Source organism: Mirounga angustirostris, unplaced genomic scaffold (assembly GCF_029215605.1).
Source record: "Mirounga angustirostris isolate CCGP_5_RB_7025 unplaced genomic scaffold, mMirAng1.0.hap1 SCAF_5, whole genome shotgun sequence".
Taxonomy (NCBI): domain Eukaryota; kingdom Metazoa; phylum Chordata; class Mammalia; order Carnivora; family Phocidae; genus Mirounga; species Mirounga angustirostris.
Genome location: NW_026991713.1, coordinates 163,383,010 through 163,403,887, shown reverse-complemented (window position 1 = coordinate 163,403,887; position 20,878 = coordinate 163,383,010). Strand labels below are relative to the sequence as shown.

General features: G+C 47.3%; 1 protein-coding gene across 5 annotated transcripts in view; it reads right to left on the bottom strand.

Annotated features, from left to right (window-relative positions):
• ITGAL (integrin subunit alpha L) overlaps positions 1-20,878 on the bottom strand; it is a 58,901-nt gene that overhangs the window by 23,984 nt on the left and 14,039 nt on the right. Inside the window, exons 3-13 of one of the 5 annotated variants that reach the window (XM_045875331.3) lie at positions 14,911-15,134; positions 13,743-13,845; positions 12,802-12,896; positions 12,622-12,689; positions 11,256-11,373; positions 11,000-11,130; positions 10,037-10,182; positions 5,469-5,601; positions 5,177-5,327; positions 2,616-2,689; positions 2,400-2,532 (exon numbers count right to left, since the gene is read on the bottom strand). In XM_045875331.3, the coding sequence (XP_045731287.1) occupies positions 2,400-2,532; positions 2,616-2,689; positions 5,177-5,327; positions 5,469-5,601; positions 10,037-10,182; positions 11,000-11,130; positions 11,256-11,373; positions 12,622-12,689; positions 12,802-12,896; positions 13,743-13,845; positions 14,911-14,965 (1,207 nt within the window). In that variant the 5' untranslated portion in view covers positions 14,966-15,134. Of the gene's footprint in view, positions 1-2,399; positions 2,533-2,615; positions 2,690-5,176; positions 5,328-5,468; positions 5,602-10,036; positions 10,183-10,499; positions 10,942-10,999; positions 11,131-11,255; positions 11,374-12,621; positions 12,690-12,801; positions 12,897-13,742; positions 13,846-14,910; positions 19,822-20,878 lie in introns of those variants that run through there. The other 4 variants (XM_064592970.1, XM_045875332.3, XM_064592971.1 and 1 more) reach the window with 4 other exon arrangements.

The window sequence follows — 20,878 nt, the reverse complement described above, 5'->3', positions numbered from 1 at the left end:
ATCTGAGGAAATGCAGCAGGAAACTGGACCAGGGACTGTGCTTGAGCCAGGACCCATCCAATAGGAACGCTCTGATTCAGGAGACGACTAACTGACCCAATTTCATCTTCTCTGCTTAGAGTAGTTGCAAATGAGTGACAAAAACAGAGCCATCTGAGACGCCACAGCACAGGAGAAGAAGGGTAGAGAGGCTGAACACCTTTCCCATTCATCTGTGTACATTCCTGGAGCGCTGGGGTTAGGAACTTGCCCTCTGAAATCAGAGGCAAGGTTTTATTCCTAGTGCTGATGCTTCCCAGCTGTGTGATTGTGGTCAATTACACCACGCACTGAGGCTCAGTTTTCTTATCCAAAAAACAGAATAGTACCAGCCTCATAGGGTGGTTTTGAGGGTTAAGGAAGTCTTTGTGCTCTGCGAGTTTAATAAAGAAAATGCTTAGCACTATGCTAGTGATATCTAAACTAAGATCTGAAGGAGAGTTGCACCACAGGCATCCGGCATTGATTGATTTTATCTATCTATTTATTTATTTATTTTAGCAGGAGTTGAAATGTTTTTTTCTTTTCTTCTTATTGAAGTATAGTTGACACAAGGTAATATATGTACAATCATATATCTATATGTACACATATAATATATATACATGCACATATAATCGTATCCATATATACACATACACATGCATTGTGTGCGTGTCTAGTGGGACAGGCGCCTAACCAGAGATTAAACCATAGGCTATTTCTTCTTGAAAGAGCAGTGTTGCTGACTAGCTCGCAGGATACTGGGGGACACAAAGCTCCTTGAAGTGTTAGGGTTAGGAACTACAGTGTAAGTGTGTTGTTTACCAGCACAGACTTTGGGGGCTACACTACTGGGCTCCACCTACTTGTTCTGTGACCCTGGGCAAGTTATTTAAACTCTCCTGGGCTCAGTGCCTTCATCTATAAAATACAAGTAATAGGGGTGCCTGGGTGGCTGAGTTGGTTGAACATCCGACTCTTGATTTTGGCTCAGGTCATGATCTTGGGGTCCTGGGATCGAGCCCCGCGTCAGGCTCCGTGCTCAGCCGGGAGTCAGCTTGGGATTCTCTCTCTCCCTCTGCCCCTCCCCCCCGCTTGTTGGCTCTCGAATGCGTGCTCTCTCTCTCTCTCTCTAATAAAAAAATAAAATCTTAAAAAAAATAGAGCAGGTAATAAAAATGCCTACTCACAGGGTTACTGTAAGAATAAAATGAGATAAAATGAGATAAAATCTGTCAATACATGTCATGCACCGGGGCCTGGCATGTAATACTTAGTAAAGAATGTCAAAAGAGAGAGAGAAAATCATGGAGGGTAGCCCTCCTTAGAAGGGTAGATGCAAGATGGATGGCACCAATTTTCCCAAGGTAATTATACAAGGAAGCCTTTGTGCTCTGCGAGTTTAATAAAGACATGGCCCACCCCTATATAGGGGTCATGCATGAGGCCGGGTGAGGGGGTTTCTAGGTAGATCCTGGAAGCAGTCCTACCCCAGGGCTCCTGAAGCCAGTCTGTGCCTTGACACAAGTTGACTATATGAGCGTGAACTGGAAGAGCTATAACCTCTGTGCACAAGAGTGAGGCCTCTCTGTGCCTGAGACTGGCATCCACTTGGGTAGACTAGCAGCCACAGAACTGTGCAGGACAAGCTCACAACAGCGACACCATAAGGCAGAGAGAAGCAACTGCAACTGTGCACAGACCACGTGCCTTTGCTCTGCACTTGGCATCTGAAGATCTCTTGAGGTGAATCAACCTTGGAGTTCATGGACAATTCTAGAGGAGGAAGCCTCAAGGAGGAACTGCTGGTCCCCCTACTAATGAGGCAGGCTGCTATAAAAGGGACCCAGGATTCAATTTATGGGTAAGACCTAGAGAGGTCGCTGGGTAGGCAAGCTTGAGCAAGCTTAGGACGGGACGGTGTGAATAATGCTGGTTGGCACTGGTCTACAAGGGTGGTCCTTAGCTAACTAGATATTTAGGTCTGGGGGAATACTGGCTTGGGGTGTGAAAGTTAGGTAAAGGAGGTGGCTGGGGATATGGGCTCAGGGTTGGCTGGTTGGCATGTGGAAGGCCTGCTCACAGTCCCCTTGTTCACTATCTGTAGGAATTAGCTAGCTCTGGGAAGGGCAGTGTCTCTGGGATTCGCAAGGCCTCAAGATGTCCAAGGATCATAAAATACAGAAACTAAAAGCATGATTACGTCACAGCAGAGGGGTTATTAAGGGAAAAATTAAGAATGTTGTAGCCATATTTAAATTCTGAGTTTGTTCATGCTGGTTACTTAACCGCTTTCATTATTGTTTTGAAAGTCAGTCTGAGTGACCCTGGCCCCTCAGACCAAAAAAAAAAATGCAGCAGAAAAGAAAAGTACTCACCCAAATATCCTGCTCTCGCTTCTGGTGTCAGTGGTTCATTCCCAACAAATCTATCATCCTGCAGGTCTGCCTCCAGGTCTAGAAAGCCCCCAGCCCAGTCCTTGGCTCCAACTGCCCCCACGACGCCATGGCCCTGCCCAGGGAGGAGATGAGCATGCTTGGCCATGTGTCCACAACATCCCGAAGCTCCCCCCCTGCTCCAGGCCCGCCACTCACGTGGCTGAGGTCAGCGCTGATCCCACTGGAGGACAGCTCCATGTTGAAGGATGTCAGGTCCTGTTTGCTTGTGCCTGAGGGACCAGGTAAAGAGAATGGGTGGACACTCGAGAAAGGACCGAGAAAGAGGCATGGCACCTGCCTTTGGGCAAGGTTGAAAGAGCCCACCCGACAGTCAGACTGGGCAGTGACGTGGGCTGAGTCTGATGTGAACTCAGCCAGGATGTAGCTCTGTGGTTCTGTTCCCACTCAGGCTTCCCCGCCGTGTCACCAAATCGGGATGTTCTACGTTTGCAATGCATCTGTCCCCTTCTCTGTAGAGCGTGTTTGCCACCACATGGGCCCGGCCATCCTCCTCTCTTGCCTGACAACCGTGCTCACTTACTCATTTGGTCCCTGACTTCATTCTTCCTCTTGTCGTGTCTTTTTTCCACAGAGCAAGCCGGAGCAATCTTTTTAAAAAATGTCTATCAGACCCCACGTTTCCCTTTCTTAAAAACCCTTCATCCCTTGCCATCGCTCTTTAGATTAAAACCCCAGCTGCATATGAGGAACTGGAAGGCCCCTGACTATTTCTCTCCTGTTGTCTCACTTGCTCACCACACCCCTGTCACGCTGACCTTTTTTCCGTTCCTCCAGCTTGCCCGCCCTTCCCCACCTCCCGCCCCTGAGCTGGCTCTTCTCTGACTTCAAAGCCCTGCCCACATTCCTCATGTGGCTGTTTGATTCTCATCTTTTGTGTCTCAGCTCAAATGTCATCTCAGACTGAATTCTACCTCCATCGAAAAATAAAGCATCTAGAAAGGCCTTCCTTGAAGAGCCTATCTAAAGTGGCTTCCCCCAGTGAAATCTTTCTATCCAGTTTATTCACTTTCTTTACAGCACCTAACATAATCTCTAATTATCCTGTTCGTTTGTTTTCTGTCTTTCTTTATCCAGCCTGAATATGAGCTCCACCTTGACAATATCCCCTAGTGCCTTATTCACATATACCTGGGACCTGGTTAGTGCAAGCCTGAATTAATAAAATGAAAATCATCCCACCAGCCTTGCAAAGCTTCTGAGAGGAATGAATTAAATGATACAGAAAGAGTGCCTGTTACCTGGCAAGCTTTCAAGAAACACAGCAATTACCATGAAGATTTTGTTCGTTCCTGCATAAATATTTAGAGCGACTAGACTTTTGGTGCCAGGGATACAATGGTGAAAAAGCAGACACATTGCTTGCCATGACAGATGCCCCCCGCTGCCACGAGGAAATAATATCTAAGATACAATCTGAAGCATGACTAAGGGCAGGTCAGGGTAGACGATCCGAGCCAGAGATAACCAGCTCTGGGATTTACAGAACGCCTACAAAGTATCAAGCACTCTGCCAAGCAGGGGTTAGGGCTTGAATTGTGTTCTCTAAAAAAAAAGATATTTTCACGACCTAAGCCTTAGTACTTGAGACTATAACCTTGTTTAGAAATAGGATCTTTGCAGGGCAATCGAGTTAAAATGAGGTCACTGGGGTGGGCCTCGATCCAATACGATCCAATATTTTCTAGTGTCCTCATGACAGAGGGAAATGTGGACACAGAGAGAAGAGGATATGAGGACGGACATGCAGGGAGAAGACAGCCAGATGACAGAAGTGATGTAGCCACAAGCCAAGGGATGCTGGGAACTGCTGCGGACGCCAGAAGTTAGAAGGGGTGAGGAAGCGTTCTCTCCTAGACCCGTCAGAAAGAGCATGCCCCAGGCCATCCCTTGATCTCTGACTTCTGGCCTTCCGAACTGTGAGACAATAAATTTCTGTTGCTTTAAGCCACTTGGTTTTTGGTACTTCGTTACAACAGCCCTAGGAAACCAATATGACAGTCAAACCTCCCAGGGCTGTGAGATTGATATTATTAGCCCCATTTAGCAGAGAACAGCGAGCCTCAGAGAGAGAAAGTGACCTGGTGGAGGTCACACAGCATGGGCAGAGTGGATTCCTGAGCGGTCTACCCAGTCCCATTATATATACCACATTGCTTCTTCAACTGAACCAAACACCAAGCCCGAGTGCTAGCAAAGGGGCCTTCCCAGGGGGAATCATGTAGCTTTCAGCAGACCGGGATTCCTGGGGAAATACCCTCTATCCGTGACTGCAGTCCAAACCTTCTCTTATTCCGGGCCAAGAGGGCCTGGCGCTCCCTGCCCTCGGGCCCTACCCACTTGTGCACCTTAAGTAAGCTGAGGACAAGGGAACATGAGGGAGCTGAGTGGCGGGAGGAATTCTACTCCTTCCATGGGCCTCGGTTGACACCAGCAAGCTAGAGGTCAGTTCTGGGCCCCAGCCTGGACCCAGCTGAGCTTTATGAGGAAGATGGAATTTCAGAGAGAAACAGAGGCTGCTCCTTAAGCACCCTCCCCCAAATTCCCACCTGAGGCCCTTTTCCAGGAGAGCGCTTCACCCAGTGAAGATACTCTGTAAGTGTCCGTTATTATCACCCAGCGTGTCTCTAGTCTTATTGTCCCAGATGAGCTTCTGTAAACAACTTCCCGAACTCTCCCTCCCCAGGTCTGCCACTCACCCTCAATGACATAGATCTTCTTTTGCAGCTCAGTGAACAGATCTTTAAGCTTCTCAAACGTGTCCAGAATCTTGACAAAATCCTTCGCGGGTTTTGAGGCAAATTCATGGAGCCTTTCCTGACTTTCCTTGGTTGCAAAATGCTTTCCAATCTGTGAAGGAGTAAAGACTGGAGAGTTGGCATCCCCAGAATCGCAGAGAAGGCCCTGGCCCTGAGGAGAAAGGGGAGGGGGGCTCAGGAACAGGAGAGGGAAGATGGGACTTGGGAAGCAGCCAGGACCTGGGGCCCATACCCCAATGATGTAGCGGATGATGTCTTTGGCTGAGTCAATGTTTTCGTGGTCCGTGGCTTCCCCGTCAGTGATGATGATAAGCACTTTGGTGGCATCTGGCCGGGCCCCCAGGTCTTGCCGGAACACCTCTGTCCTGTGTCCAGGAAGGGGTGTATGTGAAAGACCCCCCAAATCATGAGGTCTCCCCCCACTCACCGAGCTCATTAAGTCACTGTCCTGTTGATTATGCAGAAGCCCTTCTCCCATCCCCCAGGCAGGTATCCCCAGCCTTCCAAGTTCTCTTCTGAACCTCCTCCCTCACCCTGGCTGCCACACCTCTGCTTCCAGACCGGTGGTCTTCGAAGGTATTCTGGGTGGCCAGGAGGTTGTCCTGGAGCCCATGGGCAGTGATGGGGAGGCTTTGTGAGGAGAGACCCTGGGCTTCCTACTCTCCATTCCTACTCTCCAGTTCAACCACATGACAGCTAACCTTTTATTGGTTAGACATGCTGGGGATCCAGGTGAGATTTCAATATGGAAAATGGGCTCCATGGCTGGAGAAAATGGGGAAGTCAGGCTTCCAGAGCAAGCTCATCTGGCAACCCCCCACCATCGATGGCAGGCTGCCTGTAGATCTCTGCTACAGCAAGTCTCCTCGGGAACTGAAGTCACCTGTTTCCATTTCCGTGTTCCCCAAACCATGAGTTCCTCAAGGAAGGAACATATCTGATTTGCTGCTGTGTTTCTGGCTCCTGACACAGCAGGTGCTCCCCGCACGTGACATAAAAGGAAGAAGGGAGTCCTGAACACTGGATAGGCCAACGCTCCAAAGTCCCAGCTGCCCAGAGCCTCCTTCTGGAGCAAGACAGGGTGCCCACAGCTTCTGTTGGGACAGCAGCTCTCTCTGCACCATCTGATCCTTCCGTCCCCACCCCACAGCTAACCAGAGACGGACGATTAATCCAAGAGCAGCCAGTCTACAACCCTTGACTTATGACATGACTTGCCTTGGAAGGGGAAGCAGAAAGTCACACGGGGTGGGGGCGGGGGGAGGCGCACAACGGCAGGTGGAGGAGAGATGCAGAGAGGGGGGGGCCTCAGGACAGAGGAGCTCTGATAGGGGCAGAGCCAAGACCTCTGTTCCATCTTGGATGCAAATCATTTTCCCAGCCTCCGTCCACACAGACACGGCCTCTCATGGCTCCTGTTCATGGATTTCCACCCTGTTTAAACCGCCATTACCTCTCATCTCTATTTTTTAATAGCCTCCTTCCTGGTCTCCCTGGTCCCACCCCTGTTCCCTCCACAACCTAATAGCCCCGCAGCCAGAGGGATCCTTTTTTTAAAAAAATATTTTATTTATTTATTTGAGAGAGAGAGCGAGAGAGCACGATCAGGGGGAGGGGCAGAGGGAGAAGCAGGCTCCCCGCAGAGCAGGGAGCCTGAAGCAGGACTCTATCCCAGGACTCCGGGATCATGACCTGAGTGAAGGCAGATGCTTAACCGACCGAACCACCCAGGTGCCCCGGAGAGATCCTTTTAAAAACATAAATCAGGGGCGCCTGGGTGGCTCAGTTGGTTAAGCATCTGCCTTGGCTCAGGTCATGATCCCGGGGTCCTGGGATCGAGTCCCACATCGGGCTCTCTGCTCAGTGGGGAGCCTGCTTCTCCCTCTCCCACTCCCCCTGCTTGTATTCCGTCTCTCGCTGTGTCTCTCTCTGTCAAATAAATAAATAAAATCTTTTCAAAAAATTAAAAAAATAAAAACATAAATCAGATGATCACTCCTCTGCTCAAAACCTCCAATGACTTCTCATCTCACTCTGAGGAAAAGCCAAAGTCCTCGGTATGGCCTCCAAGGCCCTAAGTGCTCCAGACTCCCCTGGTCTCTGACCTCATCTCCTACTACTTTCGCCCTCACTTACTTCTCTCTAGTCACACTGGTGTCCCAGCTCTTCTTGGAACGTCCCAAGCATGTTCTCATTTCAGGGCCTTTGCTATTCCCTCTGCCTGGAATGGTCTTCCCCAGTATGGGCATGGCTGCTTCTTCACCTCCAACGAGTCTTTGCTCAAATGTAACCTTCCCTCATCTTCCTACTGAATACTACTTTCTTTTTCCTTATAAAACTTACATCTTCTACTATATTATCTAATTTACAAACTGGTCCTGTCTACTGTGTTTCTCTCCCCTAATATAATGTTAAACCTCAAGAGAGTAGAGATTTTTGTTTCATTCACTGCTATATTCCCAGAACCTAGAACATGGCAAACAACCCACAGGCCAAAGCCAGCCCCCAGCTTCCTTCTGTATGGTCCATGGGCTAAAAATGGTTTTTATAGTTTTGTTTTTAAACAGTTACAAAAACAAGAAGAATATGCAAGAGAGACAGCATGTGGCCAGAAAAGCCTAAAATGTACCATCTGACCATTTACAGAAAAAAATCAGCCCCCTCCTGACCTGTAATACTGCCTAGCACACAGGTAGTCAGGAAGTATTTATGAAATATATTTCTATGGGGCGCCTGGGTGGCTCAGTCGTTGGGCGTCTGCCTTCGGCTCAGGTCATGGTCCCAGGGTCCTGGGATTGAGCCCCGCGTCGGGCTCTCCACTCAGCGGAAAGCCTGCTTCTCCCTCTCCCACTCCCCCTGCTTGTGTTCCCTCTCTCACTGTGTCTCTCCCTGTCAAACAAATAAATAAATTCTTTTAAAAAAATAAAATAAAATATATTTCTATGATGCTATGATGATGAGGCGGGGATTAAGGTCATACAGCTAGCTGTGGACATGACTGGATTTCCAACAGCTACTCTGCTGGACTGTCATGGAAGAAAGTCCCAGAATGTAGCATTTTTTCAGTGACTGTGATGACAGAAGCCCACCATAAATATGATCACTCTGAGGCCACAGGATCCTCAAGCTGGGATTTCCAGAATTCTTTCAGAAGGGAGAAACTGGAACAAAAGTCCCCAGATTCTAAGATACTACAGGAAGATTCACCTGGAGTGAGACAGAGTCTATGAGTATCAGGAATATGGAAAATCCTTCATGCAAAAAGGTAGTCTAACCTTGCATGAAAGAATCCACACTAGTCCGAAGCCCTTTGAGTGTACTCAGTGGGGAAAAAGCTTTGGGGCCAAAGGCAATCTTGTTACACATCAGCAAATACACATAAGAGAGAAGCCCTATCAGTGCAAGGAGTGTGAGAAAAGCTTTAGTTGATGAGGTAGTCTGGCTGTTGGTGAAAGACCCCACACTGGACAGAAACCCTATGAGTGTGCTGTTTGTCAGAGAAGCTTCAGGAATCAACGTAACCTTGCTGTTCGTAGAAGAGTTCACAGCGGTGAAAAGCCCTATAGATATGATCAGTGTGGAAAAGCCTTCAGTCAGAAAGCAAGCTGAATTGTTCACGTCACAGTCCACACAGGCCTGAAACATAGCGTGCGATGGGTTTTCACACCAGGGGGGAACTGTATTCCTGCAGGGCAAAATCCATGCAGGAGAGACACCCTACCTATGTGGCCCGTGTGGGAAAAGCTTCACTCAGAGGGAATTTGGCTGCGCACCAGTGAAGCTGCTCACAAAGACTGACCCTTTGATCACTCTCTTCAAAAGAAGTTCTCTTTATGAATGAAAAGTACAAAATCCTCAGATCAAGCAACCTATCCAATTCTATGGAATGAATGGAGACTCTTTCAGACAGACCATCGTTGAGTAGGACAAACTCATTTTTCTCCTTTCCCCCAAATGAGTATGAAAACTAAATGTCTTGTTTATAATCATTAACAAAAAAAAATCAAATAAAATATACAGTACGGCCCTTCAACACAATCTAACTGCCTTTATCTAGGCCCCAATTTAAACACAGCCACCTGGTCCAACTCCGGGGGAAAAAACTTCTAATCTATAGTAGACTTAGGAAATCAGGATATGCTAGCTTCCAATATGGGACTCGAGTATATTGAATTTTATGAACACTTCAAGGAATTTTTCAAGGAGAATTTTGACTAGTAGAGATTTTTGTTCACACGCTGACTTCAAGAGCTGATCCCCAACTCAGATGTGACTCAGTCATGGCTTCCAAGTTCACAATCACTTTCCAAGTCTTGGCTCTAGTTCCTCATGAGGTTTGGCATTACTCCCTGTCCCAAAGCCTCATGAGCTATCCCTGCATCCTCCAAAGAATTGCCCTTGAGGATTTAGTTAGTATAGATTTGTTACTTATAATTAAAAGAAACTGGACTAGGGGAGCCCGGGTGACTCAGTCAGTTAAGCATCTGCCTTCAGCTCAGGTCATGATCCCAGGGTCCTGGGATTGAGCCCCGCATCAGGCTCCCTGCTCAGCGGGGAGTCTGCTTCTCCCTCCCCCTCTGCCCCTCCCCCTGTTCATGCTCTCTCTCTCTCTCAAATAAATAAATAACCTTTTTTTAAAAATTAAAAAAAAAATAAAAGAAACTGGACTAAAATTGCTCCACTTGAATTCCTACAACAACCTGCCCCTTGCTGAGCCCACCTGTTGAGCTCCTATACCCTGAAACCTGAAGAAGCCAGTGCAACTGACGGGTGGGCTGTCTCCTACAAAAGGGGACTCACGCAACATAGTTGATGGCACCAAAGGTGTTGGTCAACTGGCGCATGTGTTCTACTTTGCCCAGCAGAACATCAGGGTTCTTCACCTTAACATATTTCAAGAAATTAAATTCTGTTTTGCAGTCCGTGGAAAACTGAACAGCAGCAAACTAGAAAAAGAAGCAAGAAATGAAACAAGATTACATAGCCCTTCCTACTTGTCTGCTCCAATCTATTTCTTCTTTTTTTTTTTTCAACTTTATTTTTAAGTAATCTCTACGCCCAACATGGGGCTCCAACTCATAACCCCAAGATCAAGAGTTGCATGCTCTTCCAGCTGAGCCAGCCAGGTGCCCCTTCCAGTCTATTTCTTATCTGGGACCTGGGTAACCCAACCCCACATCCCTGCCTCAAAACATTCTTTTGAAAATGAGGTAATATATACACAAACACAGAAATACAATTAAATAAACCTCTGATCCCTTACGTAGTGCTGTCTGCTGAACTCCTGTCCTCTGGGTCGGCCTGCCTTCCCAGTGGGGATGTTCTGCTGAGTGACCCTGCTAAGCTGGAGACAGCTGGTTCGGCCACAGATGGCCACTTGGCTGAGGCTAGCCCAGTCAGAATCCATCCTCCAAGAATTTGGAATTTGCAGAGGGAGGGGTTGGTGGAGAGGACAAAAGAGCCTCCTGAAACTTTAACACATGAACTTAGGAGCTTTCCACAGGCCCATGTGATCCAAAGAAGCTGTGGGTGTCAGTGTGTGGAGAGAGAAGAGGGAAGCAAAAGCCAAAAAGAAACAGAAATGAGAACTAAAGAGAATCCCAGACACTTTCTACTTCCTAGTGCTTGTCTCTTCCAGAGGTCCAGTCCAACTATGCCTTTAGGTTTTGGAGACACCTCATACTAAATTTTTCTTTTATGCCTTAAGCTAGCTCAAGTAGGCATCTATTGCCTACAAACAGGAAAACTAATTAATATATTTACCTGGTAGGAAGAGTTGCTGAGCTTCTTCATCACATCCTTCATGAAGTCCAGAATTTTCTGAAATTCATCTGGCTGCAAGCTCATTGAACCATCAAACAGAAATACCAAGTCCACGTTGCCCTTTATACATTCTACAGACCCCAGACACAAAGGGAGTTGGTGAAGTGTCTCCACCGGTTGACCTGCCCATGCTGTTTTCCTTGTATGGGCAGCTCCCTGGGAGAAATTTTTACCCCCTGGATCCCCAGCTCCTTACCCTGATAACCAGGGCGCCCTTGCAGCACAGGACCCCTCAGATTCTGGTGGAAAAGGTAACACAGGCCACTCAGGTAGACATTCTGGTCACACATCCGAGACAGCCCAGGATCACAGGCCTGAAGGAAGCGAAGGTTAAAAAAGGGGGACAGGGAGTTGGGGCTTCTTCTTGTGTGTCTTCTGGGCATCATCAGCCAAGAAGAACCTTCAGGGTCACCATCCCCTGACCTCACTCCCTACATCCAACTGGAGACCAAGGCAAGGTAATTCTGCCTCCAGGTCTTACAGCCACCTCTCCCTCCCTCCTACCAAAGCTGTGTGCCAGTGAATGCTCACTGCCTATAAGACAGAGTCTAAACTCCTGCGTTTGGCATTCATACTGTTTACATTTGGGCACTCTCCTACATTTCCAGGTCTATCCCCTTTGATTCCCAATCACACCTTCTGTGTTTAAGCCAGATCACTAACTATCCCCAGAATATACAATGTTGTTTCTTTCATTTATGACTATCTTTCCTGCCAGACTGCAATTTCTGGAAAGTCAGGGCTCATGTCATCTTTGTATCTCACTCCTCTGACCCCATCTGAGCCTAGCACATTGGCCGGCATGTAATAGGAGCTAAGTAAACAAGCTCCCAGTAAATGCTGGCTAAATATTTCACTCAGCCAGCCTTCTATCCCTCATATACCTGTGTCAGAAGATGCTGCTGGGATAAACTGTAAAGATCAATGGGCTTAGAATCAAATGGGAATTTAATTCAAATCCTGGCTTTACCTCTTTAAAACCATGTGACCTTGGCTAAGTCTCTTAACCCCTTGGGTCTTGTTTCTTCATGTGTAAAATGTGTATACTGATCCCTGTCTCCTCCGAGTGTCTTGAAGGTTAAAAGAGAGAAAGCAGTGTTTCCCAAACTTCAGGCTTTTGTGCACCACTTCACAATTTCTGCCATGCGGGCATACCATGCAGACTATTATTTGTTTAATATTTTATTTACTTTAAATTTACTTTTTATTTAAACTTTAGCCTTATCCCAGGCAATTCAATCCAAGAAATCATGAATTTGATGTGTTGTATATTTTTCCTAATAAACCATTAAATAAATATATAACTACAAAACATTAAAAGTTTGTGTACCACCAAAATCATCTCTGTATATCCATGGCCACATTTCATATCTGGAAAAAACCGGCATAAGTAAGGTCTCAAAACTAGCTGGCTCATACTCAGTTCTTAATAAGGCCTGATTGAATCAGAATCTCTCTGATGCCTGTAATCTTCTATAGGATCTTTACTCCACTTTTTCCTTCCTTCTTTTCAATCTGTCTTTCTTAACATCGACTGATATCACACTACACAAGATTCTTACCAAAAGATTTCCACTTGTGGAGTCTGTCGCCAAGGTCATCCCCAAGTACTTGGAGGTATAGTTGGAACCTGTAGGCACCAGGAGATTGGTCTGGAGGAACTTAGGTAACCCAGATGTGGCAGGGCCAGCCTCAACTTCCCTGGGACACCATTCCTCCCAGGCCCCTCACCAGTTACTCACCACTCAGGCTGACTGGAAGGCAGTGGCCAGTGTCTGGCTGGCACTGATAGAGGTTTCCCGTGCTGTTCCCCTCACCTGGAGCTCCCACGATAACCCTGATGAGAAATCTCACCTGTGAGACGGAGTTGTCCCGTCTTTACCCATCCACTCCTACCCATTAGGGGGGTTCAGATCCACAGGTATCTCAAAGAAATGCAGCCAGTCCCTTTCAGGGAGGCTCCTCGGCCCCTACCTCTTCCCTATTGAATACCTCAAACTTCTAGAAAGTTAAGGATCTTTTCCATTTATAGTCTAGGAAAACTGAGGTCCAGAGAATGAGGTGCCAGAATGTCACATTATGAGCTCACTCAATCAGTCATCAATTCAAAAGTCATTTATGGGGGCGCCTGGATGGCTCAGGTGGTTAAGCGTCTGCCTTCAGCTCAGGTCATGGTCCCGGGGTCCTGGGATCAAGCCCGCCTTGGGCTCCCTGCTCAGTGGGGTGTCTGCTTTTCCCTCTCCCTATGCACCTCCTCCCTGCCCGTGCTCTCACTGTCTCTCTCAAATAAATAAATAAATAAATAAAATCTTTTTAAAAAGTCATTTATGGCATATCTACTATGTGCTAGGCTGGGGCATGTACTAGGGCTGAGGGGGGAAATCCCTGCCATCAAGACTCTCACTGTCTAGTCAGAGCACCAGTGGGGGATCTAGAAGTGTTGCAAAGCCCTTTAGGGGCTGTGATATTTCCCCTTTTTTCAGGCACTCGTGTGGAGATTTAACCATGGACTGTCCTCGTCCTACTATCTGATGGCCTCGCTCCCGTTTCCGAGAATTGCCACCAAGACGTCTCCAGACAGGAGACTCCCTGCCGGCTCCCCGGATCTGGCCCACCCGGGGCTGGTGGCCTGGTCGCCCGTCCCGGCTCTGCGGGGCAGGGAGGGCCTGGGGCGGCAGCTCACCGGTCTCCAACCTGCAGGACGCGGTACCCAAAATGCCTCCCGGCGAGGGGGAAGGAGAAGTTTTGCACGTGCCGCACTTCCAGGTTGTAGCCTGAGGCGGGGGCTGAGGGAGAGCAGGGGGTGCGGTCAGGCACTTCCGGCTGGTCAGTCCCCCCCCCCCCCCCCGCACGTGCCCCCAGAGCCGCGAGCGCTGATTGGCCGCCGCCCACGTGCCCCCTCTCCCCGTGGGCGGCCCACCCACAGAGACCCGGCTTCTTCCTCCCGCAGGCGGCCAGCACGAGAGGCTGAGCGGGACCTTCCTCCTTGGGGCCTTGACTCCGGGCAAATCTGGAAGCAGCGAAGCCTTACTAGCCAGAGCCCACTTGACCTCCCAGCAAAGAAGGAAGGGCGAGAAGGCGGAGGTCCCGGAGAAAGAGGCAGATGGAAGGGCCCCCAGGCGATGGGGTTGCCCCATGGCAGGGTTCGTCTCCCTACACACCCACTTCTCCTTTGGGCCTGAGACCCAAGATAATTAGCCTCAGGCTTCTGCCCACAGACTCATGGTTTCAGGATCCCCTGGTCTCTGTGAAACTGCTTCTCATCTAATGCTCCCTTACGGCCCGCCCTACCATGCACCAGTCTCTTCCTTCTGTTAGCGCTCAGATGCCCCCATGTCACCCCCACCTCAAGCAGCCTATGCATCCTCTGCAAGTCCCTAACTGTCCTTTCTGGCTCTGCTTTCCTTCCAGGCATCAGGCTTCTTTCCGCCGCATCCTAGGATGGCAGAGAAGCTGCCCGGCCATTTGTTCGGTCGAATGGACTGAGGCGCAGAAAGGGGAAAGGGCTGAGGTGGTGGTACACGGTCGTACCACGGGGAGGACCAGACCCCAGCGACAGCTCCAGGTACCCATTAGCCATCTGCCTCCTTTTAAGACTCCACTCCGCTTCTCTGTTGCCACCTGTGTCTCCCTTCTTTGTCTTTCCCTCCAGACCTTGCCTCAACTTTGGACTCTGACTTTCTTTCTTTACTTTCCCCCTTCTCCCTCCAAGATTCCCGAGCCTCGTGGTCACCTATGGCCAATCCCACCCTCCAGCAGCTGCTCATTTACTCCAGTTCCACAAAGCCCTGCAGTTTCCCTGGCCACAGACACATGTCCCTTCCCTTCCCGTCCCCTTTTCCCTTGCCTACCAAAGAGAAAAGGCCCAGACAGCAGGAGCCTCATTACGATGATGCAGGAGTTCATCTTTCCAGCAGCTGGAGGGACCTAATCCAACACTCCAGGCTCAGAGAGCCCTGGGGATTTGCTGGCAACCCAGACAGGGTGAAAGAAGGAAATGATAATGCCTCAGGGCCTCTTACAGTGGGACTTTCTCACAAAGGCGCCAGGCTGGTGACACTGGGTGGGGGTGAGCCTGTAGGGGTTGTGAAACCACATTGGTTGAGAGGAAGTGTAAGCAGGTTAGAGACACTTCCTGTGCCCGCTTGCATTTTCACATCATCCAGGAGCAGACAACACAGTAGGTAGATGATTGTCTCTCCAGTCCAAGAGTTGCTGATTCCTTTTCTTTCACCAACACACAAACTGAAGACTCTGTAAAGCTCAGCAGAAGACTGGTCAAACAAACTGTGGAGCAATTATAATGGAATGCCACCAAAAAAAAAAAAAAAAGAGAGAGAGAGAGAGAAAGGAAGGAAGGAAGGAAAAAAATAACGTAGGGAAAAGAATGACATAATTTTCTCTTGACATTGAAAGAGGCCCATAATACATTGATGAAGAAAAAGAACAAATTACAGACAGTATATTTAGTAATTTTTTTTTAAAAAAGATTTTATTTATTTATTTGACAGAGAGAGACACAGCGAGAGAGGGAACACAAGCAGGGGGAGGGGGAGAGGGAGAAGCAGGCTCCCCGCAGAGCAGGGAGCCCGATGTGGGACTCGATCCCGGGACTCCAGGATCATGACCTGAGCCGAAGGCAGTCGCTTAACCGACTGAGCCACCCAGGCGCCCTAGTAACTTATTTTTATTCAAAGAAACAAAAAAATATCCACAGAATGGGAGAAAATATTTGCAAATCTTATATCTGCTATGGGACTTGCATCCAGAATATACAACGAACAACAGTAAAAAGTCAAATTGACCCAGCTTTTCAAATGGGCAAAGAATTTAAATAAACATTTCTCCAAAGATGATATGTAAGATTTTATTTATTTTAGAGAGAGAGAGTGCACGTGCACGCGCGCAAGTTGGGGGAGGGGCTGAGGGACAAGTAGACTCTCCACTGCGTGCAGAGCCTGACCCGGGGCTCAACACAGGGCTTGATCTCAGGACATCAAGGTCATGACCCGAGCCAAAACCAAGAGTCAGATGTTTAACTGACTGAGCCGTCCAGGTGCCCCTGAGGATGACATGTAAACAGCCACTCACATAGAAAAGATGCTCAGTATCATTAGTCCTTAGGGAAATGCAAATCAAAAACCAAAATAAGGTACCACTTCACGCTCATGGGGATGGCTAGAATAAGAAAGAAAGAAAATAACATGTATTGATGATGGTGTGGAGAAATTGGAGCCCTTGTACGTTGCCAGTAAAATGGTGCTGCTGCTGTGAGAAACAGCTTGACAGTTTCTCAAAGAAAAGTTAAACAGAGTTACCATACGACCTAGCAATTCTAAAAGAACGGAGAATGTACGTTCATACAAAAATGTATACGTGGATACTCATAGCAGCATTATTCATATTAGCCCCAAACTGGAAAAAATGTAAATGTCTATCAGCTGATGAATAGATCAACAAAATGTGGTCTATCCACAGGATGGAATATTATTCAACCGTAAAAAGGAATGAAGCATGGATCCATGCCACAACGTGGAAGAACCTTGAAAACATGCTAAGTGAAAGAAGCCAGGTACTAAAGGACACATATTGTGTGATTCCATTTAAGTGAAATGTCCAGAATAGGTAGATCTTTAGAGACAGAAAATAGATTAATGGTTGCCAGGATGGGTGGGGGGAGTGGGGAATGAGGAGTGACTGCTAATGGGTATAGGGTTTCTTTTTGGGGTGATGAAATGTTCTGGAATTCGTGGTGATGATTGTGCAGCTTTATGAATATATTAAAAACCACTGAATAGGGGGTGCCTGACTGGCGCAGTCAGAAGAGCATGTGACTCTTGATCTCGGGGTTGGGATTTTGAGCCCCACGTGGGGTACAGAGATTACTTAAATTTTTAAAAAATCTTTGAAAACCACTGAATTGTACACTTATTTAAAATGGCAAAGTTTGGGGCATCTGGGTGGCTCAGTCAGTTGAGTGGATGCCTTTGGCTTGGGTCATGATCCCAGGGTCCTGAAATCGAGCCCCGCATTGGGCTCTCCACTCAGTGGCGAGTCTGCTTCTCCCTCTCCCTCTGTGATCTCTCTCGCTTTCGCTCTCTCTCAAATAAATTTAAATAAATAAATAAATAAATAAATAAATAAAATCTTTAAAATGGCGAAGTTTATGGTATATGAATTCTATCTTAAAAAAATAAAAAAGGAAGGGGTGCCTGGGTGGCTCAGTCCCTTAGGCATCCGACTCTTGGTCTCGGCTCAGGTCTTGATCTCCAGGTTGTGAGTTCAAGCCCCATGCTGGGCTCCGCACTGGGTGTGGAACCTACTTAAAAAAAGAAAAAAAAGAAAACTAGGAGCTGAAATTGTGCGTGTGTAAAATCTGAAAGGATACACAACCAAACTCCAAACTGGTTACTTCTGAAAGAATAAGGTTTTCATATGTCTGTATTGTCTGAATTTTGGGTTTTTTTGTTTTTTTTGTTGTTGTTGTTTTGTTTTTTGATTTTTTTGATTTTTTTTTTGAATTTTGTTTTTACAGTGAGGATGTATAACCTACACAATTTTAGAAAACAAAAATAAAAACACAACAGAATAGAGGAACTTGTATTTGTTTATGGGAAAGTGAGAAGGCCCTTCAGATTCTCCCTGTGTTGTAAGGAAATCCTGCTCAGCTTGCAAGGCCACTTCCAGGGTCATGGCCTGTGGGATGCTTTTGCAGGCACATTATAATCTGCTGCTAGGCAGCTGCAACGTGACAAGTTGCCTCCTGGTACTTAGATAATATCAGATCGTCTTTTTCAAATTCAGTTAAAATCAGATAATTCAGACTGATTCCTTTGATCCTCTGTACAGCCGTTACAATTTACATCTAATCAAATTCTTTTAGTTGTTCTGAAATTACAAAAAAGAATACATGTTTAAAAATTCAAACACTACAGGAGCGTGTAAAGTAAAAGGATAAACACTCTCTTTTAATATCCACTCCCCCCCCACACACATGCACTCCTAAATCTCAAAAATAACCATTGGTAACAATTTAGAGCCCTACATTCTTCATGACAGAAAAAAATTTGTTAGTTCTAGTAATTAACCATACAGGTTGGACCTGTTTGCTCACCACAGAACATCTAACCCAGAATTAATAGTCAAATTGGCCCTTTCTACAGTGAAGGTTTTCCTTTAGACCGTCTTCAAAACTTAAATTCTTAAATGAGGGCTTAAGTTTATAGAAACTTCAAATGTATCAGTCTTAACATCTGGGACAGAAGGAATTCAGGAAATGATCTCAATGTTCCCACTGCTTGGATCATAGTTTAGCTGTATGCTTCAGTAGGCAAGCAACTCATTTACATATTTATCAGATTCTGGTTTTCAGTTTAAAAGAACAAAAGAGGGGCACCTGGGTGGCTCAGTTGGTTGGGCGACTGCCTTCGACTCAGGTCATGATCCTGGAGTCCCTGGATGGAGTCCCGCATCAGGATCCCTGCTCAGCAGGGGGTCTGCTTCTCCCTCTGACCCTCCTCCCTCTCATGCTCTCTGTCTCTCATTCTCTCTCTCAAATAAATAAATAAAATCTTTAAAAAAATAAAACAAAAGAATATTTTTTCCCCTTCTGTTTGAGGACTAAGGCTGAGGAAGCTACAAAAGTACAAGTAAGCCCCAAGGATTCTAGAGTGTCAGGGGCTCCATGATGGAGAGAGCAGGTGACTCCCCTGAAGAACTGGGTTGCAGAGATCTCAGGCTGGGCCACGTGAGGAAATCCTGAGGCAGGATTTTCCTTACACACACACGCACAGACACACACTTCGTTAGTCATGGGCCTTCATCATCTCTCAGATTGTCAGTTCTCTGAGGGCCCAATCGGGTCTCTCAATTCCATTCCATTTGTTCAAATCCCCATCAGTTCCCATGTGAACAATTTACAACCGCTACAGCTCTTTCTTCCTTCACTCCCCTGCCTCTAGAGAAGGTTCTACCTCCTGGGGAATTCCAAATTAACCTCAAGAAACCTGAGCATGTCTCTCTTAGGCTTTAAAACCTCAGGTGATTCCCCCTTTTGCATACACAAGATCACGTCCAAGTTTGTTGGCATGGCTTTCAAGGGCCTCGTCGTCTCTCCATACTCTGTGCTCTAACTTAGCTAGCCAATGACTCATCAGGGTTTAAATAGGCAAAGTATCTAGAGAGGAGTCTATGCAACTCAGAGCATCCGCCATACTGTCACCCCCTCCCAAGGAAATTAGCTTCAGTAGGTGCTTTCTGTCTGATGTTATCTTGCCTGCATCAAATGAATGGTACAAAACCGATCGTGCGGGGCGCCCGGCTGGCTCAGTCGGTGGAGTGTGTGCGACTTTTGACCTCGGGGTTGTGAGTTTGAGCCCCACGTTGGGTGTAGAGATTACTTAAAAATAAAATCTTAAAGGGGTGCCTGGGTGGCTCAGTTGGTTAAGCGTCTGCCTTCGGCTCGGGTATGATCCCAGGGTCCTGGGATTGAGCCCTGTGCCGGGCTCCCTGCTCGGTGGGGAGCCTGCTTCTCCCTCTCCCACTCCCCCTGCTTGTGTTCCCTCTCTCACTGTGTCTCTCTCTGTCAAAGAAATAAATAAAATCTTTTAAAAACAATAAAATAAAATCTTAAAAAAAAAAGGAAAAAGAGGGGCGCCTGGGTGGCTCAGTCGTTAAGCGTCTGCCTTCGGCTCAGGTCCTGATCCCAGGACCCTGGGATCGAGCCCCACATCCGGCTCCCTGCTCTGCGGGGAAGCCTGCTTCTTCCTCTCCTACTCCCCCTGCTTGTGTTCCCTCTCTCGCTATGTCTCTGTCAAATAAATAAATAAAATATTAAAAAAAAAAAAAAAAAGGAAAAAGGGAAAAGAAACTGATGGTGCTGGCCGTACCCAAGATCAATGCCGAGGGCGAAGGGCGCCTCGAATAGACTCAACTCAACAGATGTCAGCTCTCTTCAGGATGGCTTGGTTGTTCCACTTACCAATTTTCCATTGTTCCATGGAAATGGACTCCAACATATCATCTCACGGGGCGTGACAAATGAGACCCTCGACTGGGAAGTTCTGGGGTACCCAGAATCTGTGCATCTAAGATGCACTCAGCGGTTTGGATGGCTCAGGTCTGCTGTGTCTTTTGTAAGGTAAAGTGATTTCAATTATGTCTTATTTTTCTAGGGGTTCATCCGAAAACAATGAGAGAATTTTCTCTTGCTCCACTGGAGAGAGTAAACAAGACTTTGTGTCCAGCCATTTCTCATCTTCATCACTGCTCATTCCCTGGTCCGAGCCACCATCACCTCGTGCCTGGGCTTTGTGGCAGTCCCCTAACTGGTCCCCCTGCTTCCAACCCTGCCCCTGCTATAGTCTGTTCTCCACACAGCAGCCAGAGGGATCAGATCATGTTACTTTCGTGCTCAAAGCCCTCTAGTGGTTCTCCATTTCACTCAAAACGCAAGCCAGAGTTCTCATTGTAGCCTAGAAAGCCTTAACCTATCAGACATCTCACTATCTCTCTGAAACCCAGTTCCCCTTTTGCTCACCCCTTTTCAACTACACTGCTGTCCTGGCTCTTCACTCATTCCATCACACCTCTGCCTCAGGGCCTTTGCACTTGCTGTTCTCTTGCTTCTCTTTCCCAAGAAAGCCTCATGGCTCATTCCTGCATCATCTCCTTTGAACTTCGCTCCTTGGCACTTGTAGACTTCTGCTTATACTATCTAATTTACTTATCCATCTGGCTTATTGTCCATCTTCCCTACTGCAACCTAAACTCATGATTATCTGTTGTTGCTATTCACTGCTGTATCCCCAGTACCTAAAA